This window comes from Podarcis pityusensis, assembly GCF_964106645.2.
Source record: "Podarcis pityusensis genome assembly, chromosome: 1".
NCBI lineage: Eukaryota > Metazoa > Chordata > Lepidosauria > Squamata > Lacertidae > Podarcis > Podarcis pityusensis.
This window is the reverse complement of record NC_138028.1, coordinates 4,512,642-4,539,758: the sequence shown is the minus strand read 5'-3', so window position 1 is coordinate 4,539,758 and position 27,117 is coordinate 4,512,642. Positions and strand designations below refer to the sequence as shown.

The window sequence follows — 27,117 nt, the reverse complement described above, 5'->3', positions numbered from 1 at the left end:
TAGGGAAGTTTTTAATGTCTGATGTTTTGTCGTGTTTTTAATACAGTGGAACCTCGGTTTTTTAGCGTCTCAGAAGCAGAACATTTCAGTTTTTGAACACCGAAAACCCAGAAGTAATTGCTTCCATTTTTGAACGCGCCTTGCAAGTCGAACGGCTTCTGAGGCACATTTGTCAATTTTCTCCATTGAATTTGCCGACAGCCCATCGCTCCTCGGTTGTCGAGCGTTTTGGAAGTTGAACGGTCTTTCGGAACGGATTACGTTCGACAACTGAGGTACCGCTGTATTCTGTTGGGAGTCGCCCAGAGTGGCTGGGGAAACCCAACCAGATGGGCAGGGTATAAATAATAAATTGTTGTTGTTGTTGTTGTTGTTGTTGTTTGTACTGATGTTGAGTCAGAATCTCCTTTCTTGTAACGTGAACCCACTGATTTGAGTCCACCCCTCTGGAGCAGGAGAAAACAAGCTTTCTCCATCCTCCATGTGACAGGCCATCAGAAGATGACTATCCTTTCTCCTCCCAGTCTCCTCTTTTCCAAGCTAAACCTCCCCAACTCCCTCAAGCGTTCTTCATAAGGTGTTGTATCCAGGTCCTGGGCCATCTTGGTTGCCCTTCTCTGAATTACGTTCCAGCTTGTAAATGTTGTTGTTGTTGTTTAGTCGTGTCCGACTCTTCGTGACCCCCTGGACCAGAGCACGCCAGGCACTCCTGTCTTCCACTGCCTCCCGCAGTTTGGTCAAACTCATGCTGGTAGCTTCCAGAACACTGTCCCACCATCTCGTCCTTTGTTGTCCCCTTCTCCTTGTGCCCTCCATCTTTCCCAACATCAGGGTCTTTTCCAGGGAGTCTTCTCTTCTCATGAGGTGGCCAAAGTCTTGGAGTCTCAGCTTCAGGATCTGTCCTTCCAGTGAGCACTCAGGGCTGATTTCCTTCAGAATGGATCGGTTTGATCGTCTTGCAGTCCATGGGACTCTCAAGAGTCTCCTCCAGCTTGTAAATACCCATCTTAAATTTAGATTTCTCTGCCCATATTTCAAATTTGGCCACCAGGGCAGGGTTAGGAGTGAGAACCATCTGGTCTGCCAGCCTGCCCCCCCCCCCATGCTTTAAAGGACATTTTCTCAAGGAGACAGAAGAAGGAAGTCAATGTCAGCCGAAGTGTCTTTTCAGAACTGAACGTTGAGAGTACAGTGGCCCAGGAACAGCAGGAACCCTGTTAACACGAGAAATGGATGTTTGCCAACCGGCGTAAAAGTCTTCAGGCTTGGCCGGATTTGGTGCCAGATCTGATTCATCTGGCAGATTGTCAAATGCAGGCAAGTCTCTTGAGCGAGAGCGGCTATTTTTGAGCCGCTGACCCCATTCTGAAACTGCCCTTTCCTGTCTTCTCCTGGGCAAGGTTCAAGGTCTTGGGTCAACTGGCAAGGCCCTTCCCAACTTGGGACCAGGGTGTCTCAAGGGACGCTTGATTGAGGGAGTCCCTGTCGGTGGTCCCCAGTGGCCCCGATCCACCAGCAGCTAGGTTTGAAAGAGGATTTACACAGAACAAAAGAAAGTATCGTGAAAATCCCTGAAACAAGAAGTAATCGACTATAGAATAACAGAAATTTAAGAGAATAGGGCTATTTAAGAGAATAGGGCTATGTTTAAAACTTAGAATCATAGAATAGAATCATAGAATCCTAGAGTTGGAAGAGACCACAAGGGCCATCGAGTCCAACCCCCTGCCAAGCAGGAAACACCATCAGAGCACTCCTGACATATGGTTGTCAAGCCTCTGCTTAAAGACCTCCAAAGAAGGAGACTCCACCACACTCCTTGGCAGCAAATTCCACTGTCGAACAGCTCTTACTGTCAGGAAGTTCTTCCTAATGTTTAGGTGGAATCTTCTTTCTTGTAGTTTGGATCCATTGCTCCGTGTCCGCTTCTCTGGAGCAGCAGAAAACAACCTTTCTCCCTCCTCTATGTGACATCCTTTTATATATTTGAACATGGCTATCATATCACCCCTTAACCTCCTCTTCTCCAGGCTAAACATGCCCAGCTCCCTTAGCCGTTCCTCATAAGGCATCGTTTCCAGGCCTTGGACCATTTTGGTTGCCCTCCTCTGGACACGTTCCAGTTTGTCAATGTCCTTCTTGAACTGTGGTGCCCAGAACTGGACACAGTACTCCAGGTGAGGTCTGACCAGAGCAGAATACAGTGGCACTATTACTTCCCTTGATCTAGATGCTATACTCCTATTGATGCAGCCCAGAATTGCATTGGCTTTTTTAGCTGCCGCGTCACACTGTTGGCTCATGTCAAGTTTGTGGTCAACCAAGACTCCTAGATCCTTTTCACATGTACTGCTCTCAAGCCAGGTGTCCCCCATCTTGTATTTGTGCCTCTCATTTTTTTTGCCCAAGTGCAATACTTTACATTTCTCCCTGTTAAAATTCATCTTGTTTGTTTTGGCCCAGTTCTCTAATCTGTCAAGGTCGTTTTGAAGTGTGATCCTGTCCTCTGGGGTGTTAGCCACCCCTCCCAGTTTGGTGTCATCTGCAAATTTGATCAGGATGCCCTTGAGTCCATCATCCAAGTCGTTGATAAAGATGTTGAATAAGACCGGGCCCAAGACAGAACCCTGTGGCACCCCACTAGTCACTCTTCTCCAGGATGAAGAGGAACCATTGATGAGCACCCTTTGGGTTCGGTCAGTCAGCCAGTTACAAATCCACTGAGTGGTAGCATAGTCAAGACCGCATTTTACCAGCTTCTTTACAAGAATATCATGGGGCACCTTGTCAAATGCCTTGCTGAAATCAAGGTAGGCTGCATCCACTGTGTTCCCTTCATCTACCAGGCTTGTAATTCTGTCAAAAAACGAGATCAGGTTAGTCTGACATGACTTATTTTTCAGAAATCCATGCTGACTATTGGTGATCACAGCATTCCTTTCTAGGTGCTCACAGACTGTTTGCTTAATGATCTGCTCCAGAATCTTCCCTGGTATTGATGTCAGACTGACTGGGCGGTAATTATTTGGGTCCTCTCTTTTCCCCCTTTTGAAAATAGGGACAACATTTGCCCTCCTCCAGTCTGCCGGGACTTCGCCTGTTCTCCAGGAATTCTCAAAGATGACTGCCAGTGGTTCTGAGATCACATCTGCCAGTTCTTTTAATACTCTTGGATGCAGTTCATCTGGCCCTGGAGACTTGAATACATCTAAACTAGCCAAGTATTCTTGTACTATCTCCTTAGTTATTCTGGGCTGTGTTTCCTCTGCTGAATCATTTGCTCCAAATTCTTCAGGTCGGGCATTGTTTTCTTTATCGGAGAAGACTGAGGCAAAGAAGGCATTGAGGAGTTCAGCCCTTTCTGTGTCCCCTGTTTGCATTTCACCATCCTCTCCTCTGAGTGACCCCACTGTTTCTTTGTTCTTCCTTTTGCTACGGACATACCCATAAAAGCCTTTTTTGTTGCTTTTAACCTCTCTAGCAAGCCTGAGTTCATTCTGTGCTTTAGCTTTTCTGACTTTGTGTCTTCACGTGCTGGCTATTTGTTTGAATTCCTCTTTGGTGGTTTCCCCCCTTTTCCATTTTTTGTACACATCCTTTTTTAATCTTAACTCAGTTAAAAGTTCTTTAGATAGCCACCCTGGCTTCTTTAGGCACCTTCCATGTTTCCGTCTCATTGGTATTGCCTGACGTTGTGCTTTTACTATCTCCCTCTTAACAAACTCCCAGCCATCATGAACTCCCTTTCCTTTTAGTATTACTGTCCATGGGATCTCACCCAGCACTTTCCTAAGTTTTATGAAGTCGGCTTTCTTAAAGTCAAGAAATTGAGTCCTAGTATGCTTGGCTGCTCCTTTCCGCTGTATAGTAAACTTCAGAAGAGCATGATCACTCGCGCCTAATGATCCTTCCACTTCTACCCCACTAACCAGGTCATCAACATTGGTTAGCACCAGATCTAAAATGGCTGTTCCTCTTGTTGCTTCTCCCACTTTCTGGACAATGAAGTTGTCTGCAAGGCCAGTGAGGAATCTGTTTGACCTTATGCTCTTGGCTGAGTTTGACATCCAACAAATATCCGGGTAATTGAAGTCCCCCATTACTACTGTCTCCCTTCCTTTTGCATGCTTGGCCATCTGTTCCAGGAAGGCATCATCTATGTCCTCCGTTTGGCTTGGGGATCTATAGTAAACTCCCACAATGAGGTGACTGTTATTCTTCTCTCCCTTAATTTTGACCCAAATGCTCTCACTTTGGCTTTGAGGTTCTAAATCTTGGATCTCTTCACAGGTATACACATCCCTGACATATAACGCCACTCCTCCTCCTTTCTTGTCTGGTCTGTTTCTCTGAAATAGATTGTATCCCTCCATTATTACATTCTAGTCGTGGGACTTATCCCACCAGGTTTCAGTGATGCCTATTATGTCATATTTAGTTTGCTGTACCAAGAGCTCAAGCTCATCTTGTTTATTTCCCATGCTTTGTGCATTAGTGTACAGACATTGAAGTCCATTAATCATTCCCCCGTGTCTCTTATTTAAGGATTTTTTTCCTCCCACCACTAGGTCTGCGTGCTGTTTGCTCCATTTGGTCTATGACATTTGGATGATCATCTTCATCAATTGATAGACTCCTACCTTCAGGAGCACTGTCTCCCTCCCCCACATTAGTCAGTTTAAAGCCCTCCTGATGAGGTTTCTGAGTTTTTTGGCAAAAACATTTCTCCCAACCGTTGTGAGGTGCAGCCCATCGCTTGCCAGAAGTCCATCTTCAAGAAACTGCAGTCCGTGATCTAAGAATCCAAACCGTTCCTGTTTACACCATTTGCAAAGCCAGCTGTTCACTTCCACTATTTTTCCCTCTCTCCCTGGGCCACGTCGTTCAACTGGGAGGACAGATGAGATGACAATTTGTGCATTTAATTGCTTTAATTTCCTGCCCAGAGCCTCGTAGTCTCTTTTGATCTTCTGGAGGCTATTGCTTGCAGTGTCATTGGTTCCCACATGAACCAAGAGGAGGGGGTATTTGTCAGTGAGGTTTTCATACCTTCTTTTGTCATTGAGGTTTTCATACCTTCTTTGTAAACTCGAGGAAGCATTTTCAGCCCTGCTCTTGAGCTTGTTTGATATCACTTAAAATCTTATCATTTCTTTATTTCCTTCTGAGGAAACTGATTAGTTCAGTGAAATGAGTTTTGTAGCCGGCATCTCGTTAAGTCTTTGTTTAATTCTAGTTGATTTTTTGATTTAACCTGAGGTACCACTTTAGCTAATTTTGCCCCCCGCTGCCGCCGCGCGATTTCTGTTCTCATCCTGAAGCAAAGTTCTTAACCCGAGGGATTATTTCTGGGTTAGCGGAGTCTGTAACCTGAAGCATCTGTAACCTGAGGTACCACTGTATTACATTTACAGTCATACCTCACGTTACATCCGCTTCATGTTACGTTCTTTCAGGTTACGTCCTGCGGCAACCCGGAAGTACCAGAAAGGGTTACTTCCGGGTTTCTCTACTCACGCATGCACAGAAGCGCAAAATGACATCACATGCATGCACAGAAGCAGCAAATCGCAACCTGCGCCTGCACAGGCGCAGGCGCGCCGCTGCGGATTGCTTTCTTTTCATGTTGCGAACGTGCCTCCGGAATGGATCCCGTTCACAACCAGAGGTACCACTGTATATATAACAAAGGCGGCATTTTTTCATCTCCGTCAAGCTAAGCAGTTGACCCCTTACCTCTCTCGCCCTGACCTAGCCACTGTGATCCACGCGACGGTCACCTCCAGACTGGATTATTGTAACTCGCTCTATGTGGGGCTGCCCTTGAGACTGACCCAGAAACTCCAGCGGGTGCAGAATGCCGCAGCGAGACTCCTTACGGGGTCTTCGCTGCGAGATCACATTCATCCGGTGCTATACCAGCTGCACTGGCTCCCGGTGGGGTACAGGATCAGGTTTAAGGTGCTGGTTTTAACCATTAAAGCCCTATGCGGCCTAGGACCCTCGGACCTACGGGACCACCTCTCCTGGTATGTCCCACGGAGGACCTTACGGTCTTCAAACAAAAACATCTTGGAGGTCCCCAGCCACGGGGAGGTTAGGCTGCACTCAACCAGAGCCAGGGCTTTTTCAGCTGTGGCTCCAATCTGGTGGAACGCTCTGTCACAAGAGACCAGGGCCCTGCGGGACTTGACATCTTTCCGCAGGGCCTGCAAGACGGAGCTGTTCCAACAGGCCTTTGGCCAAGGCACAGTCTGACCCCCTCCTTTGGCAGTCCTCGCAGAACTCTGGCCCAATGGTTGCCATTAATTTGATTTGAACTGATTTTAGAATGAAATGATTTTAGAATGTTGTACTACCGTATTTTTCGCTCTATAAGACGCACCAGACCATAAGACGCACCTAGTTTTTGGAGGAGGAAAACAAGAAAAAAAATATTCTGAATCTCAGAAGCCAGAACAGCAAGAGGGATCGCTGCGCAGTGAAAGCAGCAATCCCTCTTGCTGTTCTGGCTTCTGGGATAGCTGCGCAGCCTGCATTCACTCCATAAGACGCACACACATTTCCCCTTCCTTCTTAGGAGGGAAAAAGTGAGTCTTATAGAGCAAAAAACACGGTATTTTACTGTTGTTAGCCGCTCTGAGCCCAGCTTCAGCTGGGGAGGGCGGGATATAAATAAATTGTTGTTGTTGTAGTAGTAAATAAATTGTTGTTGTTGTTGTTGTTATCTCACCTTCTTTCCTCTGAAAAACTCAAGGTGGCATACATAATACCCTTCTTTCTCCCCACGTTGTCTGCACAACAAGCCTGAGAGGTAGGCTAGGCTAAAAGCAGCCGATTGACCTCCCAGGGTCACCTAGTGAGTATTTAACCCTCGTCTCCAAGGTCCTAGCCCAGCAATCTAACAGCAGTGGCTCTGCAGTGTCTGGTTGTTGTTTTTTAAAACAGTTTTAACTGATTGTTATCTTGAATTACAACCAGCCTTTGAAGCTGAGATCTTTCCGAGAACGGCATCTGCAATGGAATTGTTTTGGAGATGTTTCACTGCATGTTGTCTGGCGCCCTGGCCTCCTTTGAGACAAAGGGCGGGGTTCAAATTTACTAAATAAATAAACGGTATATAAATTGTGGAAATCAATGCAAGAAACTTGTGTCCTCCTGGAGAAACATTACTGGGAGGAGGGAACAAGAGTCCTTGGAAAATACCGTGGTATTTTCTCAAATTTAATCCGTTCCGGAAGTCCGCTCCAAATCAAAGTGTTCCAAAACCAAAGCGCGCTTTCCCATAGGAAGTAATGCAAAACGGATTAATCCGTTCCAGACTTTTAAAAACAACCCCTAAAACAGCAATTAACATGGATTTTACTATCTAACGAGACCACTGATCCATAAAATGAAAGCAATAATCAACGTACTATAAAATAAATAAGACAGTATTGTAGATGATAAAAAATTAAATTATTTTTTTTCCTTACCTGCACTGATGACAGTGATTGTTTGGATGGGGGGATTGTATCCATTTCCGCGGTCACACAATCGATCAGTAGCTGAACTGGGTTCCACACAGTCAGAAAAACATATTAACCGAGAAAGCCTCAAAAACAAAAACACAAAATAAATAGCAAAAACAAAAGCGCCGAACTTCATCCGTTCCAGAAGTCCGTTTGACTTCCAAAATGTTTGAAAACCAAGGTGCAGCTTCTGATTGGTGCAAGTGCCCCGGAAACAATAGCCAACAGCGGCATTGGGCATTCAGCTTCCGAAAAAACATTCAAAAACCGGAACACTTACTTCTGGGCTTTCAGCGTTTGAGAACCAAGGCACCACTGTACCGTGAGTTCAAAATGTGGCTACCAGATTGCTGAGGGGATGTTGGGATTCCCTGCGGGGTGCTAAGAGGTAGGGGGCTTTGGAGGTATAAATGACCCTGAGACTTTGAAAAACTGGTTTCCTTGGATCAAGTTAACTGGTTAATTTTGTTGATTTCATAGAACTCCAGGGACACCCAGGGGTCATCTAGTGCAACCCTCTGCAAAGCAGGAACCGCAGCTGAATCACCAGGCTGTGCACTGCGATGGAGAGCCGAGCCAAGGCACAGGGAATCGTTTCCCTTCCAGCCACCCCCCCTTGCCCCACCTTCCTCCACCCAACCAAATGCAGTGGTACCTTGGTTCTCAAACATTCATATAGATACAAAAAGTCCTTGCACTCAATACTATTTCCCAAATTGTGTTTCCAGAGGTATCTCAGTAATGGATACAAAGTTCCAACTTTCTCTCGGGTGTAACTACTAAATTCCATGGGCGTTTGAAACATTGTCTTATCTCGCACGTATAAGTTTGTTTTTTCTACCTTTTATTCATGTATCTTTCCCGTTCTCATTTACTCAGTAGATTTTCTAATATGCTGATTCACTCATCACGCTTTTACCCTGCGCCATTTTCTCCGCCAGTGTCGGGTAGGATTTCCTTAACTTCCCAATCCTTAAAACATTTCCCGAACCTCCTTTTCTTCTGCTTCTGTAAAAAGTTAAAGGGACCCGTGAACATTAGGTCCAGTCGTGACCGACTCTGGGGTTGCGGCGCTCATCTCGCTTTATTGGCCTAGGGAGCCGGCATACAGCTTCCGGGTCATGTGGCCAGCATGACTAAGCCGCTTCTGGCAAACCAGAGCAGCGCACGGAAACGCCGTTTACCTTCCCACCAGAGCGGTACCTATTTATCTACTTGTACTTTTTGGCAACTGATTGGCTGGTTGTGTGACTGCAGTACATTATTGTTTTCATTTTATGGATCCTTGGTCTTGTTGGATAGCAAAATTCATGTTAAATTGCTGTTTTAGGGGTTGTTTTTAAAAGTCTGGAATGGATGAAACCGTTTTGCATTACTTTCTATGGGAAAGCGTGCCTTGGTTTTGGAACGCTTTGGTTTTGGAACGGACTTCCGGAACGGATTAAGTTTGAGAACCAAGGTACCACTGTAACAGTTGTGGGAACTAAAATAAGGGCTGTTTCAGGCACCATAAGACAGCAGGTAGGCCCTGAGATCTTCAGATGGAGGGCGGTATACAAATTTAATAAAATAAATAAAAACAGAATCACAAAACTGTGAACTAGGTGGGGCTTCCCTTGTGCTTGACCCAGAAACTGTGGCTAGGGCCGATAGCTGGCAGGAGCGAGGGCTTGCCAACAGATAACACCTGTACTTGGAGGTCTGCGCCAGCTGCTAATTTTCTACCAGGCTGAGTTCAAGGTTTTAGGAAAGTCCTTAGCAACTTGGGACCAGTTTACCTGGAAGATTGCTGCACCTCTTATGTGCCAGTCGGGCTGATTCGGTCTGCGGAACTGGCGCTGTTACCAGTGCCACACAGTACCCGTTCTGCATTTGCAGGAACTTCATCTTTTTGTGCACTTTGGAACTCCCTGCCTCATGATACCAGGCAGGCGCCTCCGCTGTGCTCTTTCTGGTGCCTGCTAAAAGCATTTGGGAACCGCAGATCCAGAAAAGGGACTATCTGCTTATCGGCCTGTCCGAAGAGATGGTATATATTAGCAGAGCCTTAACTATAAGCATCTTCAGCTTTTTGTTGTCTTGTGTCAGATCTCTTAGCCGGAAAGCAGTTTGGGGGAGTTTTTACAGGACCGCTGCAGTTACATTGTTTTTGGAAAGCTGTTAAATGCCTGCGGAGAACCAGAGCCTCACGTGGACATTCTGAGCCCTTTTAAGGCCAGGATTCTAAAGAGAGGAGGTTGGAGGTTGTCAAGAGGTTATTGGAGACATTTTCGAGAAGAGCAAATGTTGAGGTTGGTGCGTCAGAGTCCAGCCTTGGCCAAGTTCAAGGGTGGCTGTAACGCCCGCAGAGCCCCTGCTTCCTTAGTTCCACAAACTCATCCCCAATGCCGCCCCCACAAAAGGCATTATTTAGAAAAGTGGTTTGCACGACCCGGTAAAGACGATAATAAGGCAACAAAACTGAAAATAGTGACAGTTAATTTCACATCTATTCCAAATCCCACTACAGTGGTACCTTGGTTCTCAAACTTAATCTGTTCCAGAAGTCCGTTCCAAAACCAAGGCGTGCTTTCTCATAGAAAGCAATGCAAAACAGATTAATCCGTTCCAGACTTTTAAAAACAACCCCTAAAACAGCAATTTAACATGAATTTTGCTATCCAACGAGACCAAGGATCCATAAAATGAAAGCAATAATGTACTGCAGTCACACAATCGGTCAATCAGTAGCTGAACTGGGTTCCACACAGTCACAGAAACAAAACGAAAAAGAGCCGCCAAAAGAAATAGCAAAAACAGACAGACCTCAGTGTTAACACTCAAAATGGAAGTGTGGCACTCAAACTGGAAGCGTAACACGCAAAACAGAGCACATTTGGCTTCCGGAAAAAGTTTGCAAACTGAAACACTTCCAGGTTTGCAGTGTTTGGCTTCCAAGTTGTTTGAGTACCAAGGCGTCTGAGTACCAAGGTCCCACTGTACTTAGATATATAGCAGGACGAGCCTCCTGGAACGAACGCAGGGAGACTTGGAGCCAATTCTCATGTTCCAGAAAAGCACCTGAGAAGCACTTTAGACTGCAAGTGTGCATATGAAAATAGGGATGTCCAATATAATAATAATAATAATAATAATAATAATAATAATAATAATAATGTTTTTATGTACTGAGTTGAAAAGGATCCAAACTGCAGCAGTCTGATTGGTCCTAGAACAATAGGATTCAGAATGCAGCAGTCTGATTGGTCCTAGAACAATAAGATCCAGAATGCAGCAGTCTGATTGGTCCCAGAACAATAGGATCCAGAATGCAGCAGTCTGATTGGTCCTAGAACAATAAGATTCAGAATGCAGCAGTCTGATTGGTCCCAGAACAATAGGATCCAGAATGCAGCAGTCTGATTGGTCCTAGAACAATAGGATCCAGAATGCAGCAGTCTGATTGGTCCACAGGAGCCACCCAATCCAGTTCCAGGTGGAAGTGAATCCACAACCTGATTGGCCTACAGGAGAATCCCGGAATTAGCCAATCACATGGGACCCACTGTGTAAATAATGTATATAAAGCAGACATTCTGGGGGAACTTCCATTCCTCCTCACCACTGCTCCAAGTATATTTCAAATACTAATACTCCGCCCATCTGACTGGCTTGCCCCAGCCGCTCTGGGCAGCTTCTGACAAATTATAAAAACATAATAAAACATTAAACAAAACAAAAAAAACTTCCTTATTCAGGGCTGCCTTCAAATGTCTTCTGATGGTGGTACGGTCTCCCTCTGGAGGCGGTGGACTCTCCTTCCTTGGAGGTTTTTAAGCAGAGGTTGGGTGGCCACCTGTCATGGATGCTTCAGTTGAGATTCCGGCATTGCAGGGGGTTGGACTAGATGACTCTGGTGGTCCCTTCCAACTCTGATTCTATGGAAGCCCCTTCAAAGAAACAGTTTTGAGACAGAACTGAGCAAACACCAACTTTACCCACTAGGGGGAGCTCTTTGCACATGCAGGCGGCCGAAAAACCAAAGCAAAGGGTTTTGGTTTTTTTTTGCAATTCTTGCTTACAATATTTCAGTGGCTTTTGGGATAGCGACTCTCCAGATGTTGCTATCCATTACCAATTTATTCCATAAAATTTATACACCGTGTGGTTGTTAAAAAGCAGGCGTCCTGGTTTTCAACCTCCAAAAGTTGTACGGTATGATATACTACCTTCCCCACCACCACCCAACTTTGCTCAAGGTGGCCTGGATAATTCACCTCCTCCCCATTTTATCCTCTCATATATATATATATAATTTTATTAGATTTTCCACAATAGCAAAAGCAGAATGATACACAAAAACAGAAAAAGAGAAGGGAAAAAAGGAACAATAAACAAATAAACAGTGACAACAAACTTAATTATTCACAAATCCAACCTTTTAAACATCTTGGTTGACGTCCTCAAGTCCCTCCCTTCTGAGTTTCCTTGTAGTTAAAAGTAACAGCTTTCCAATTTCATTATTAAACTAAAACAATTTCCAATTATAGTCCATCTTATTCACTTTTCTTAACATTCTAAATCCCATTGATTTAATTATAACGTAGTTTCATCCTAGGCCTATTTGTTTTCTTTCAAGTAATTTCTAATTTTTTATATGACAATATTTATTCAAACAGTCCTTAAATTTCCTCCAGTCCTCTTGAAACTCCTCTTCTTTCTGGTCGCGGATTCCCATTTCTCAACAACCCTGCGAGGTAAGTTAGGCTGAGAGGCAGCGGCTGGCCCAAGGTCACCCATGGCTGAGTGGTAGATTCGAACCCGTGTCTCCCAGGTCATACGCTCTAACCACTACACCCCCACTGCCTCTGCAATGTAATGCTGAAGATGTAGCTCTCTACCCTGGCCTTTGATGGCCAAGACAGGTTTTTCCGGGATACACCCCTTTCCCTGTGGTTTGTCTTTTAGATGAACTGTTTTTCAATACGTACCAAGTTTTAAATTGATGTAAATCTGTCCTGGGACCTGATGTTACAGAAGGGCAGGTAATAAACGAACCAACAGGAAAGCTCAGTTGGTTAGAGTGTGGTGCTGATAATGCCAAGGTTGCAGGTTGAATCCCCGTTTGGGACATCTGCATATTCCTGCATTGCAAGGGGTTGGAATAGATTATTATTATTCTTGTTGTTGTTGTTTAGTCGTTTAATTGTGTCCGCCTCTTCGTGACCCCCTGGGCCAGAGCACGCCAGGCACTCCTGTCTTCCACTGCCTCCCACAGTTTGGTCAGACTCATGTTTGTAGCTTCGAGAACACTGTCCCACCATCTCGTCCTCTGTTGTCCCCTTCTCCTTGTGCCCTCCATCTTTCCCAACATCAGGGTCTTTTCCAGGGAGTCTTCTCTTCTCAGGAGGTGGCCAAAGTCTTGGAGCCTCAGCTTCAGGATCTGTCCTTCCAGTGAGCACTCAGGGCTGATTTCCTTAAGAATGGAGAGGTTGGATCTTCTTGCAGTCCATGGGACTCTCCAGCGTCTCCTCCAGCACCATAATTCAAAAGCATCAGTTCTTCGGCGATCAGCCTTCTTTATGGTCCAGCTCTCACTTCCATACATCACTACTGGGAAAACCATAGCTTTAACTATATGGCAAGATGATGTCTCTGCTTTTTAAGATGCTGTCTAGGTTTGTCATTGTTATTCAATATGTAGTGAGTTTTAAATAGATGTAAATCTGTCCTGGGACGTGATGTTGAAGAAGGGCAGGTAATAAACGAACCAACAGGAAAGCTCAGTTGGTTAGAGTGTGGTGCTGATAATGCCAAGGTTGCAGGTTGAATCCCCGTTTGGGACATCTGCCTATTCCTGCATTGCAAGGGGTTGGAATAGATGATTCTAGCCCCTTCCAACTCTGAAATTCTATGCTTCTGTGAGTGTCTGGAGGCTGTTGGAGGATGGATGGCGGCTAACAGATTGAGGTTGAATCCTGACAAGACAGAAGTATTGTTCTTGGGGGACAGGGGGCAGGTTGGTGTGGAGGACTCCCTGGTCCTGTATGGGGCAACTGTGCCCCTGAAGGACCAGGTCGCAGCCTGGGAGTCATTTTGGACTCACAGCTGTCCAGGGAGGCACAGGTTAATTCTGTGTCCAGGGTGGCTGTCTACCAGCTCCATCTGGTACGCAGGATGAGACCCTCCCTGCCCATTGATTGTCTCGCCAGAGTGGTACATGCTCTGCTTATCTCCCACTTGGACTACTGCAATGCGCTCTAAGTGGGGCTACCTTTGAAGGTGACCCGGAAACTGCAACTAATCCAGAATGCGGCAGCTAGACTGGGGACTGGAAGACCACATAACACCGGTCTTGGAAGACCAACATTGGCTCCCAGTAAGTTTCTGAGCAGAATTCAAAGTGTTGGTGCTGACCTTGAAAGCCCTAAATGGCCTCGGCCCAGTATAACTGAAGGAGTGTCTCCACCCCCATCGTTCTGCCCAGACACTGAGGTCCAACGCTGAGGGCCTTCTGGCGGTTCCCTCGCTGCGAGAAGCCAAGTTACAGGGAACCAGGCAGAGGGCCTTCTTGGTGGTGGCGCCCACTCTGTGGAACGCCCTCCCACCAGATGTCAAAGAGAAAAACAACTACCAGACTTTTAGAAGGCATCTGAAGACAGCCCTGTTTAGGGAAGCTTTTAATGTTTGATGCATTACGGTATTTTAATATTTTGTTGGAAGCCCCCCAGAGTGGCTGGGGAAGCCCAGCCAAATGGGCAGGGTATAAATAATAAATTATTATTATTATTATTATTATTATTATTATTATTATTATTATTACCTATCTCCCTCCCCTTCCACAGGTCCGTGCTTACGTCGGCGCATTTGCCCCCGATTTCGACGAGAAGGCGGACCTCACCGCCCTGCGCTTCTTCTCCGTGAACTCCATCGTGGACCCCTGGGTCTTCATTATTTTCCGGACGTCCCTCTTCCGCAGTTGCCTCCGCCGGGTTTCGAGGAGGTTGAGCTCGAAAAGGTCCACAGACTCTCAGCTGCTAGAAACTTGGGAGCGGAAAGGATCCGATCGTCTGCAGTGAGGCATTTCTGCCTTCTGAGGAGCTGGTACTGGAGGGGATCCAGATGGACTTCCCCCACCCCCATCCCGGCCCCGTAAATCATCCATAGTCCAAGGAACAGGCCGAAGTGCTTGCAAGCAAACATTTTCCCTGGTCAGAAAGAAGCAGCTGGCTTAAGCTGCATGGTTAACCTCTGGAACTCATGCCCACTGGAGACAGCGATGACCACCAGCCTGGGTGACTTTGAAAGAAGACTGGACAAATTTATGGAAGAGAGGGCTTGCAATGGCTACTAGCCAGGACTGCTAGGCTCTGCCTCCACTGCAATGCTTCTGAATAACAGTTGATGGAAACCGCAGGAAGGTCTTGTGTTCGAATCCTGATTATCGGATTCCCATTGGGGCGTCTGGTTGGCCAATGTAAGAACCAGACACTTGCTGGACTAGATGGGCCATTGGCCTAATCCAGCGGGGTCTTCTTGGGTTTTTAATGTAGTGACCGCACCACCATTCATGGTTTCTGCTCTTTTAAGATAGGTGAAAAATCCAAGAAGCAGTCACCGAATTTGGGGGACACACGGACATTGCACCCCCAGCTGATCAAAGGTACTAGACGGTTTGCGTACTGCCCACAGGTATCAGCCACTTGTGGGCAGGCCTGAAAAGTTAAAAAAGGAGGAGTCCGCTCTCTCCCAGCTTGCAAGGACTTTCCTGCCAGGTCGCCTGGAGGCAATGGTTGCTCGCCAGTGGCGACCAGGCGAGTTGGCTGGCCTGATATGAGAATTGCATAGCCACGTGGATATGTGCTGCTGTCTCAAAAGGGCAAATTCCCCTTGTATTTCTGCCCACAGGCCTGCGAGGAGACAGAAATCCGGAATGACCACCTTGATCATTCACAGTAGAGCGGATGTGCGGCTGTCATTGGAGTAGTATGTACCATATTTTTCACTCCATAAGATGCACCTGACCATAAGAAGCACCTAGTTTTTAGAGGAGGAAAACAAGAAAAAAATTATTCTGAATACAACAGTGGATGTATGATTTTTGTGGTGCATGCTGTGGCCACAGACATGTGATCTGATGGTGAATTTGGGGTGACCCAATGCAGAAATCCTGAGGATCCATGTGGATCCATGCTTTGTAACCACATTTTTGTACCATTGCAGCCCCAGGAAACAGTGGATGCGTGATTTTTTTGGTGCAGGCTGTAGCCATGGACATGCTATGTGATCTGATGTTGAATTTGGGGTGACCCAATGCAAAAATCCTGAGGATCCATGGGCTTTTACCTCCTCCCTCCCAGGCAGCCTCCTAGCATCCCTTATCTCTCTTTCAATCCCACCAATCAGCTGTTTCCTTTCAACACTCCCTTCCCTCTTATTTGCCTTAGTGTCTTTTCCTTAGCTGGAGCAGTTTTTTGCTCCTCCTTTTCTTCTAATTTCTCTCCTTATTTCTTTAGTCTTCCTGTTTCCCCCCCTTTGCAAGTTTGCTGTCTTTACCTCCCCCCTCCCAGGCAGCCTCCTTTATCTCTAGCGTCCCTTATCTCTCTCCATGATCGGCAAACGATCAGCGGCTTTGTTTCAACACCCCCTTCCCTCTTTCAAAAAAAAAAAAAAAAAAAAGCATGATCTGCTTTTCGCCCCTGGGCAATTCGGCTCCAGGGACCACACATTTACTCCATAAGACGCACAGACATTTCCCCTTACTTTTTAGGAAGAAAAAAGTGCGTCTTAGGGAGCGAAAAATACGGTACATTCCTAGTTACTCCCATCTCGAAATAGGAGACTGTGGCGCTGGGGGGGGGGGCAGAAAGAGGCAGACAAAATGACCAGGGATAAAAGGATACACTTGATTTACCTTTTCTTGAAGGGGAGGGACGGTGGAGTTGATCTGCCCTCAGCTAAATCCTCCTTTCTGCGTTTAAATCAGGAATCTCCTCCTCAACACGCCCCCCCACCCCACTTTATACATGAATGGTGCAGATGTCATCAAGCCAATGTTGGGTTTCGTCCAGTGAATCATTAGCTTGCATGGTGGGGGGTTGGACTAGATGACCTGGGGAATCCCCTTCCAATTCTACAGTTCCGATTCTATGAATTGTGAGCATTGCTGGGGAAGCTACGGAATGTTGAGCATCAGTCAGGCCAGGACTGAGAAAGGACAACTGAAACCATCAAAGAGGTTGGAGCCCTTGACAAAAAGGTTGGAAATAAAACTTCACGATGGCGTCACGTTGTTCTGCAATATTGGGGCGCAACCAGTCGTGCGTCGTTTGAGGGGTGAAGCCTCCCTGGAGGTGCCCCTTGTTCCGTTCCGGCCAAGCTCCGAAGAAACCTGTTTGTGTTTTCCGATTGGTTGGCCCTTCTGGCAAACACACACCCTCCCAGGAGCAGTTTTCACCTTGGGAAGACCGGTTGGTTTGCTTCAGCTGGCCAAACAAATGTTTAGTCTGAGACATCTGCCAAGCGCCTGATATTTTTATTTTTAATATTTTTTATTTATTTTCCATTTAATAATATACATTCACATCATCATTTTCTACTTTACCACCCTGGCTCTTTAGAGCCTGTTGACTTCCTTCCCTCCCGCCTCATGGCTTTCAAAATTAACCTTTATATCGTTGCAATTTGTACGTTTTCCAATTCTAATGAGACTCGTTACAAAATGACTCAAAAATTAAATAAATATTGAAAGGTAGAAAATTTCTCATTACAAGTCTTCAGACAACCCTGCTAGGGATGTTAATTGCTTACAATAATCTTTCAGGTATCGGATAAATTTACTCCAGTCCTTTTGGAATACTTGATTATGTTGGTTTCGGATTTTTCCTGTCAGTTCTGCAAAGTCCATCATCTTCATCTGCCACTCTTATTTCGTTGGGCTAAAGGAATTCTTGTTGCAGTTGTTGCATACATAAAGAGTCTTTTAACTTCCCTTGGTATATCTTTGCCCACTATACCCAATAAAAAGGCTTCCGGTTTTTTAACAAAAGTATTTTAAAACATTTTCTTTAACTCATTATATACCGTTTCCCAGAAAGCATTTACCTCTTTACAAGTCCACCACATGTGATAAAAGATACCTTCCCTTTCTTTACATTCCCAGTGCTCTTAAAGAGAATGTTATGAAAATGATGTATAGATGGTACTTAGGTAAAGGGTAAAGGGACCCCTGACCATTAGGTCCAGTCGTGACCAACTCTGGGTTTGCGGCGCTCATCTCACTTTATTGGCCGAGGGAGCTGGCCTACAGCTTCTGGGTCATGTGGCCAGCAGGACCAAGCCGCTTCTGGCGAACCAGAGCAGTGCACGGAAACGCCGTTTACCTTCCCGCTAGAATGGTACCTATTTATCTACTTGCACTTTGATGTGCTTTCAAACTGCTAGGTTGGCAGGAGCAGGGACCGAGCAACAGGAGCTCACCCTGTCGCAGGGATTTGAACTGCCAACCTTCTGATCGGCAAGTCCTAGGCTCTGTGGTTTAACCCACAGCACCACCCGTGTCCTGAGATGGTACTTAACACCAGCTAAATTAGCTAAAATGTACAAGACAAGAACCAACGACTGTTGGAAATGCAAGCGCCTGATTTTGCACTCCAGATGAGTAAAAGCTGGAAGGGTGCAGAGTTAAGTCAGGGCAAGCTTTGGAGGGGAAAGTGTGTGGGTGCCACCTGAAAAGCAAAATCAGGAGAAGTCCATGCTTACCCAGGAGCAGGGGGGAAAGGCACTGATTCCCTCTTTGCAGGTATGCCTGTAGGCACCTCTGGAGTAGGGCGGTGTTTGCGCCACCAGCTTAAAACGCAGCTAGCTTGTTCAATTTCTCAATTTAGATCAAAGCTGGCTTGGGGACAGTGACGCATCAAAGTGCAGCATTTTGTAAGGAAGGAAAGGATAGATGCGGATCATGGCCAATGTCGCAGGAACACCATTTCCCAAACCAGCTGTGGGAATGCCCTGGATGCAGAATATTGTGGACACAATCTGAGTGTGAAACTGTGAGAACAGATGGAGCAGAGTTTGAAAAGGGCTACTCGAGAGAAACATCTTCCTCACAGAACTGTAGGGAACCCGATCCCCCTCTCTCATGGCTATCAGCCAGAAATGGGAATACAAGACGTTCTTCCCATGGTATTTTATTCAGTATTCGGGGGGGGGCCACCTCTCAGATAATGGCTTTGCTCTGAGTAAAGTCCCATGCCCTCCGTCTCTCCTATTCAGTGCCGGATTTACGTATAAGCTAAACAAGCTACAGTGGTACCTCGGGTTACAGACGCTTCAGGTTACAGACTCCGCTAACCGAGAAATAGTGCTTCAGGTTAAGAACTTTGCTTCAGGATGAGAACAGAAATCGTGCTCCGGCAGCGCAGCAGCAGCAGGAGGCCCCATTAGCTAAAGTGGTGCTTCAGGTTAAGAACGGTTTCAGGTTAAGAACGGACCTCCAGAATGAATTAAGTATGTAACCAGAGGTACCACTGTATAGCTTAGGGCCTCAGTCTCTTGAGGGGCCCCCAAAAAAAATCAAAGGGGGGGGAAACTGGATGTACATTTCCAAAATATAAAATAAAAAACAAATAAAATAAAACCTACATCCAGCAACAGTGTTTTGTGTTGTGTAGGCTCCTAGGATGCAAGTCATGGGCCCCGCCTGCTAGCCTGCTCCCTCAAATATCACTGGTTTGCTCCTTTCTATATATAGGGTGCCTACATTATGCATGGACTGGCTGCATGGCAACAATGGCAAATGGCTTGAGATACCTATTAGGTCCATCAATTACCATACAGCATATATTCAACACAAAAAACGGGGACAATTTGTTGTTGACAAATGATAGCTGGACATATAAAGGGCCCCGTTAGCGTCAGTAGCTCAGGGCCTCATCAAACCTAAATCCAGCCCTGCTCCTGCTATCATAGCTGTCAACTTTTCCCTTTTCTTGCGAGGAATCCTATTCAGAATAAAGGAATTTCCCTTTAAAAAAGGGAAACGTTGACCGCTAAGCCTACTATACCTACTGTACGTCATCCCTGCTCTGGCTGATCTGAGCTTTCTATTTCTGAACTTTCTGTTCTCCTACTCTCTCTTTTCTTTTCAATTTTTTTTATCAGTTTTCCAAATTTATAACAAACATAACAGAAAAACATTACAATATAAAAAACGAACAGACATTTATCCTAACTATTAAAACCCCAATTTTGTTATCATTGTTAAATGACTTCCTTGAATCCCCCTAGCTGAGTTTCCATATAGCTCATCGTAGTAGTTTTCCAATACTACTTTCAGATAAGATTAACCTGATCAATTAACATCTTGTCTTTCTTTTCAAATTATCTTCTATCCATAATGTTATACAATTTAACATATTTAACTCCTAGGCCAATTTGGTACTTACTAGTAATTCTACTTATGTTGTTGTTGTTTAGTCGTTTAGTCGTGTCCGACTCTTCGTGACCCCATGAACCAGAGCATGCCAGGCACTTCTGTCTTCCTACTTACGTTATTTTAGAATATTTAAGTAAATAGTCCTTAAATTTCTTCCATTCTTCTTTGTATTCCTCCTCTTTCTGTTCGCGGATTCTTCCCGTCAGGTCAGCCAGCTCCATAAAGTCCATCATCTTCATCTGCCATTCCTCCACTTCTGTTCTCCTACTCTCAATGCACGCCGGGTCCTGGAAAGGGGGGGTTAGGAATGCTTTCTGAAGACACTGCGTCTGTCAGCTGTCTCTCCCAGCTGTTGCTGCTTCCTGCTGCTCTCCCAATATTTCCCAGCTTCCCTCCTCGGCAGCCTCCGAATGATTACTGTATTTTTTGCTCTATAAGACTCACTTTTTCCCTTCTAAAAAGTAAGGGGAAATGTGTGTGCGTCTTATAGAGCGAATGCAGGCTGCGCAGCTATCCCAGAAGCCAGAACAGCAAGAGGGATTGCTGCTTTCACTGCGCAGTGATCCCTCTTGCTGTTCTGGCTTCTGAGATTCAGAATATTTTTTTTCTTGTTTTCCTCCTCTAAAAACTAGGTGCGTCTTGTAGTCTGGTGGGTCTTAAAGAGCGAAAAATACGGTACCTTCTGCAACCCACTGTTCTAAAATCTACACTGTCCTCCTCAAGAAGGTTCAGGAAGAGGGGGGGCGGTCCCCATCATCCCTCCTCAGTCCAGTCCATGGGTAGGCAAACTAAGGCAGGATCCAGCCCAATTGGCTTCTCAATCCAGCCCACGGACGGTCCTGGAATCAGCGTGTTTTTACATGAGTAGAATGTGTCCTTTTATTTAAAATGCATCTCTGGGTTATTTGTGGGGCCTGCCTGGTGTTTTTACATGAGTAGAATGTGTGCTTTTATTTCAAATGCATCTCTGGGTTATTTGTGGGGCATAGGAATTCGTTCATTCCCCCCCCCCAAAAAAAAATATAGTCCGGCCCCCAGAAGGTCTGAAGGACAGTGGACAGGCCCCCTGCTGAAAAAGTTTGCTGACCCCTGGTCCAGTCCCTGACATAGAGTTGTAAGGGACCCCAAAGGTCATCATCGAGTCCATTGCAGAAATCCTCTTCTGAAGAATGGGCTCGATGGCTATGATTTTTTAATTTCTATTTTTAAAAGTGAGACCGGTGGACTGGGGGAAATGGATGCACAAGAAAGGAGGTTAGAAAAACATGGACGGCATCACATTTAAAATACAGTACAGTCGTACCTCGGGTTGCAGACGCTTCAGGTTGCGTTTTTTGGGTTACGGACCGCCGAAACCCGGAAGTACCGGAACAGGTTACTTCCGGGTTTCAGCAGTCACGTATGTGCAGAAGCACTAAATCACGCTTTGCGCATGCACAGAAGCGCCGAATCACAACCCCTCGCGTGCGCAGACGTGCCGCTGCGGGTTGCGAACGTGCGTCCCGCACGGATCACGGTTTTCTTCTTGCTGTCTCTCAACATGTCAGGGGCGCCCCCTGGCTGTTTGACTGGTGCAGACAAAAGGGTGGATTTCTTTATGCAATGACTAATCGCTGCTTTTTAAAAAAAAACACACACGAGAGGTTCAGGGAAAATGTGTCTGTCGAAGGCTGCTAGTTGCAATAGCTATGAGCAGGAACTCTCTGTACTGTATACCTCCGGATTTCCTAGGGACATATACCTGAGTATTTGTTCCAAAGCTCTGGGGCGATCGCCAGGAATCTGCTCCAGCAGGGCTGTCCATCATTCCTCCGCTGTCAATATTCTGTTGCTGACACTTTGCCGTGGAGCAGTTAGGATTGCTGATTACCAAGCTCTGATTTTTCCAAAAGCAGGCAGACAAGGCTGATGATAGCCGGTTTGGGAGCCAAATTTTAGCTTGTTTGTAAATCAGGACCCAAGTAGCCCTGAGAGCTCTGCCAAGTGTCTCTGTCTCCTCCAGGAAATGTGTGTGTGCGCGCGCATCTCTTTTCATAACGCACAAGCATCTGAAGAGACAGGTGTACAATATTCTTTTGCTGACATATTGCCACTGAGCAGTCAGGAGGTTCATAACCTTACCCCTTATGAGCTCACTTGAGTGCTTTGGTAAAGGTAAAGGGACACCTGACCATTAGGTGCAGTCATGGCCAACTCTGGGGTTGCAGCGCTCATCTCGCTTTATTGGCCGAGGGAGCCGGCATACGGCTTCCGGGTCATGTGGCCAGCATGACTAAGCCGCTTCTGGCAAACCAGAGCAGCGCACAGAAACGCCGTTTACCTTACCGCCAGAGAGGTACCTATTTATCTACTTGCACTTTGACGTGCTTTCGAACTGCTAGGTTGGCAGGAACAGGGACCGAGCAACGGGAGCTCACCCCATCGTGGGGATTCGAACCGCCGACCTTCTGATCGTCAAGTCCTTGGCTCTGTGGTTTAACCCACAGCGCCACCCACGTCCCGTGAGTGCTTTGATTGATGGAATTAATCCTGTTCCAGGTGCCACGTAATACCCATTCCGTCCTTGTAAGAACTCAGTCTTTTAGTGTGGCAGAGTCCACACTTTGGAACTCCCTGCCTCTTGATTATCAGGCAAGTGTCTTCACCGTACGCTTTAGGGCGCCTGATAAAAGCATCCTTGTTAGACAAACCTATCCAGATGTTTAGAAAGTTCATGCGAGCTTTAATGTTTTTAGTCTATTGTTATTGCAACTTTTCGAAAGTCTTAACTTATTGTCAGTTTTCCTTCGTGATAATTGTATGTCTTTTGTAAAGCGCTTTTTTATTTTACAAACAAGCAGTGTATAAGTTATGTGAAATAAACAGTAATAATAAATAGCCTCTGATTGCCTGATTGCCAACGACTGGGGTGCTTGCAAAGAATCTGGCAACAGCTGACATTTAGGCTCTTTTATATACCATGAAAAGCATCCAGCCTTTTGGGCACATTCCTGTCTTATTCAAGAAATAATGCATGCATCTCCAAGCAGGCATCTCCAAGGCATCTCCAAGCAGGGCTGGAGAAAGAGACCCCCGTCTGAAATCCAGGAGAGATGCTACCAGTCAGTGTTGACAATACTGATTTGGATGAACCAGTAGCCTGATTCAGAATAAGGCAAAGTCCTAAGTTTACACGAATCTGGAGGAAAAACTCTCATGTCTTTGAAAGGTAGCATGGGAGATGTCCCCTTAGAGCAGTGGTGGCCAAACTCTGCCCTCCAGCTGTTTTGGGACTACAATTCCCATCATCCCTGACCACTGGTCCTGTTAGCTAGGGATGATGGGAGTTGTAGTCCCAAAACAGCTGGAGGGCCAAGTTTGGCCACCACTGCCTTAGAGGCATGCTCTGCAATGGAGACACATCTGGGCCCAGATGTGGAAGGGGCGGCAGCTGGAATTGCCGCTATGCCATCCAACAGGCGAAGGGGGGTTGTGGCTCTTTGCTTCCCTTCCTAGGGACCACAGAAGGAGGCGGCGAGTGGACTGGACCATTTTGGACAGCGTAAAATTGAAGAGTTTCCGCAGGCTAAGGAAAAGCCCTCTGTCAGCTTCAGGCACAAAGACTTGCTTGTTTCCGCAGGCATTTTATGAAGAATTTTCATTGTTCGTATCTGTCAGGGGTTCAGGAGCAGAGGCAAGGGCAAGGGAGGAAACAGAGAGCGAGGGGGAGGAGGCAGAAGAAAAGATGAGTGATGACGACGACCCGAGATCTCCGAGTCTTTCCAGTGAATCAGAAGATTCACAGAAAGGAGCACCAGTGGCCAGGGCAAGGGGGGAGCCTAGGGGGACACCCCAGGAAGATAGAGCCAGAGGGGACTCAGAGGGGAGCAGTTGGAAATCGGGACCAGCGTCACCGCCAGAGAGCAGGGAAGAGGAAGGGCGCCAGGGATCAAGCGCTGGCAGCTCACAACAGGGGGGAGGGCACGAGTCAGGAGTGGCCACACCTCCATCGGGGAGCGAAGAAACGGTCAGACGGAAGGTGGAAGGTTGGGCGCGCGCGCCAAGTTCAAATGCACAGGAAGGTGGCGCAGTAGGCAGCCCGGAAAGGGAGCCAGGTCCTAAAGCCCGCCGAAAGGAGGGAGAAGAGTCAGGGGGGTCAGCGTCAGCGTCAGAGGAATCCCGGAAGGAAGAGACCCCGGGGGGCAGAGGGACCCAGAGAAGAACAGTCAGGCGGAAAAGGTGGAGCAAGGCTAGGATATTAAGTTGGTGTACAAGGGGCGGAGACTCAGATGGAGCTTCGCCGATCTAACCATTAGACGTAGGGTTGCACGCAGCAGCTTGAAAATGGAAACTGTAACTCAATAAAGACTTTTATTTAATGATCGCTGGCTAGCGTGATCCTCTGTGAGCTAGGATCTGGAAGCAACTCTGACAGTATCTTTGCATGCTTTTTGTTTTTTTCTTCAAATTTTATGCCCCCTCATTTTAAAAAGTTCACAGTTCCGTATATAAAGGCCTTCAAAGAATAAATCAATTGGCTAGTCCTTCTCCCTGATGGGGTATTTCATTTTAGGTAAAGGGACCCCTGACCATTAGGTCCAGTCGTGACCAACTCTGGGGTTGCGGCGCTCATCTCGCTTTATTGGCCGAGGGAGCCGGCGTACAGCTGGTCATGTGGCCAGCATGACTAAGCCGCTTCTGGCGAACCAGAGCAGCGCACGGAAACGCCGTTTACTGGTTTTGGGGGGGAAATGTAATCAACTGTGCGGGTTGCTTTTTGGTACATTCAACACCTCGAAAGATTTCAAAGCCTGATGGCATAACTTTCTGCTTGCTGTTATTTGGCAGGAGCACGGAAATGTTGCAGAATGCAGTATTTGGGGTTTTTTACATGGATTTCAGCTCCCTCAGGATCTCTGCTTTCGCAAAGAAGCAAGCAAGATTCTAGAAGTTGTGTGAACAATGACTAATAAAATCTTAAGCCAGAGAAGTGGCTGAGCATTGGTGCCCTGTTTCGTTCTTTCCTTGTGGCTAGCAAAAAGTAGAATAAATTTTGCAAATGAATGACACACGGTCGCAGAATTCATAACTGGTTGCAGAATTCAGCTTTTCCCGATGCAGAATTTTGCTCATTTATTTTAGCACACATCAGTCCACCTCCTTAAATCAGGCAAACATTTATTTGGGATTGTTTGGGGACAAAAGCCACTTTGATTGAGGGCAATTCAGAGTGAAGAAATGAGGTAGGGACAGAGTCTAGAGCTGCCTCCACTCCTGCTATTGCCACCTTTTTTTAAAAAAAAAGCAAAGTTTCCAGCAGAAAGATAACAAGTACAATAAAAAGGAACAACAAAGCAATAAACTCAACAACTAAGTAATCACTGGGCAGACTTTGATTGCTCTTCTGGTGGCAGCAGAACTTCCTGTTTTAAAATGTCATGGGAGTAATGTTAGCAAGCCGCAAGACCATCCACTCTGGGCTTCAGCTCCACCGAAATCACTTGAGTGGTTTGTGAAGTGCAGTTTGATTTTCTTCTCTCTAAAATTAACAGTGCCTTCAGAAAAAGGAAAGAGAAGTGTGGAGAAATATCACAGGTTACAGAGAGAGAGAGAGAGAGAGAGAGAGAGAGAGAGAGAGAGAAAGGAAAGGAGAGAGGGAGAGAGAGAAAGAGAGAGAAAGAAAGAAAGAAAGAAAGAAAGAAAGAAAGAAAGAAAGAAAGAAAGAACGAACAAGAATAACCACACCCTTGGCAAACCCCAACATCTCTCACCCACCACCAAAGGAACACAACTGAACAGCAAAGAACCTGCACAAGCAACGCTGACACCAAACCCTACATATAGTAAGCACAGTGGTACCTCGGGTTAAGAACTTAATCCGTTCTTAACCTGAAACTGTTCTTAACCTGAAGCACCACTTTAGCTAATGGGGCCTCCCACTGCTGTTGTGCCGCCAGAGCACGATTTCTGTTCTCATCCTGAAGCAAAGTTCTTAACCCGAGGTACTATTTCTGGGTTAGCGAGTCTGTAACCTGAAGCGTCTGTAACCCAAGGTACCACTGTAAAATAGAAACATCGTCACCCGACCCCAACCCCAACCATCATTCCCCGTTTTCTTCCTAATATCTCAACAAATGAAACTGATTTGTAAAAATGTTACATGGAAGAAGAAAAAAATACAAGAGAAAGACATTGCACACACTTTTGTAAATCAAGAAAATCTTTAATTTAAAAGGGGGGGGGGAAAGAATAAACAAGAGTGAGAAAGCAAGTAACGCTCTGTGGTAGACGGAAAGCTCAGTTGGTAGAGCACGAGGCTTAATCTTAAGAGTTGTGGGTTCAAGCCCCACACTGGGTGAAAGATCCCTACATTTCAGGGGGTTGGACTAGATGACTCTAGTAAGGTAAAGGTAAAGGACCCCTGGAAGGTTAAGTCCAGTCAAAGGTGACTATGGGGTCATGGCACTCATCTCACTTACAGGCCGAGGGAGCTGGCATTTGTCCACAGACAGCTTTCTAGGTCATGTGGCCAGCAAGACTAAACCGCTCCTGGCATAACGGGACACTGTGATGGAAACCAGAGCGCACGGAAACGCCGTTTACCTTCCCTCCGCAGTGGTACCTATTTATCTACTTGCACTAGTGTGCTTTCAAACTGCTAGGTTGGCAGGAGCTGGGACAGAGAAACGGGAGCTCATTCCATCGCAGGGATTCAAACCGCCGACCTTCCGATCAGCAAGCCCAAGAGGCTCAGTGGTTTAGACCACAGCACCACCCGCAACCCTATGGCTCGAATGGTCCCTTCCAACTCTACAATTCTATGATCCCTGTTTACCTGACAGCAATGCTGAGGATTTTGTTAGATGCACCCGGTGGCTTGCTGTGCTCACAGGACGCCGTGGTTCTCTATTCCTGACACCAGCTTCAAAACAGCAGTTTTCCCGCTTGAGCCTGATGAGGACTTCCAGGCCTCCCCCCTATTTGGCCCATGCATCTGTTGTAAACAAAAAATTGCCCTTTTTTCCCTTATGGGGTATCCAAGAGCCCATATAGAGTCCTTCCTTAGGTTCCCTATTGGTAGGAAAAAATAACAAAGGCCAACCAGAGAATATTGAGAAGTAAAGCAGCTAGTAAGCCTGATCTTTATTGATCTGTTGCAACAGGGTCCTCACTCACCACACGCAGGAGGGAGGAGGAACCCAGAACCAAGGT

At 46.3% G+C, this 27,117-nt stretch overlaps 1 protein-coding gene and 1 long non-coding RNA gene across 2 annotated transcripts in view; both read left to right on the top strand.

Annotated features, from left to right (window-relative positions):
• LOC308480029 (prostaglandin D2 receptor-like) overlaps window positions 1–17,538 on the top strand; it is a gene marked incomplete at its 5' end in the record, with an annotated part of 30,901 nt that extends 13,363 nt beyond the window's left edge. The window contains one exon of the mRNA XM_081011243.1: window positions 14,336–17,538. Coding sequence (XP_080867369.1) covers window positions 14,336–14,569 — 234 coding nt within the window. The 3' untranslated portion in view covers window positions 14,570–17,538. The remainder of the gene's footprint in view (window positions 1–14,335) is intronic.
• The window catches only part of LOC308470678, a 283,172-nt gene that overhangs the window by 173,552 nt on the left and 82,503 nt on the right, over window positions 1–27,117 (top strand). The gene's annotated exons all lie outside the window — the stretch shown is intronic.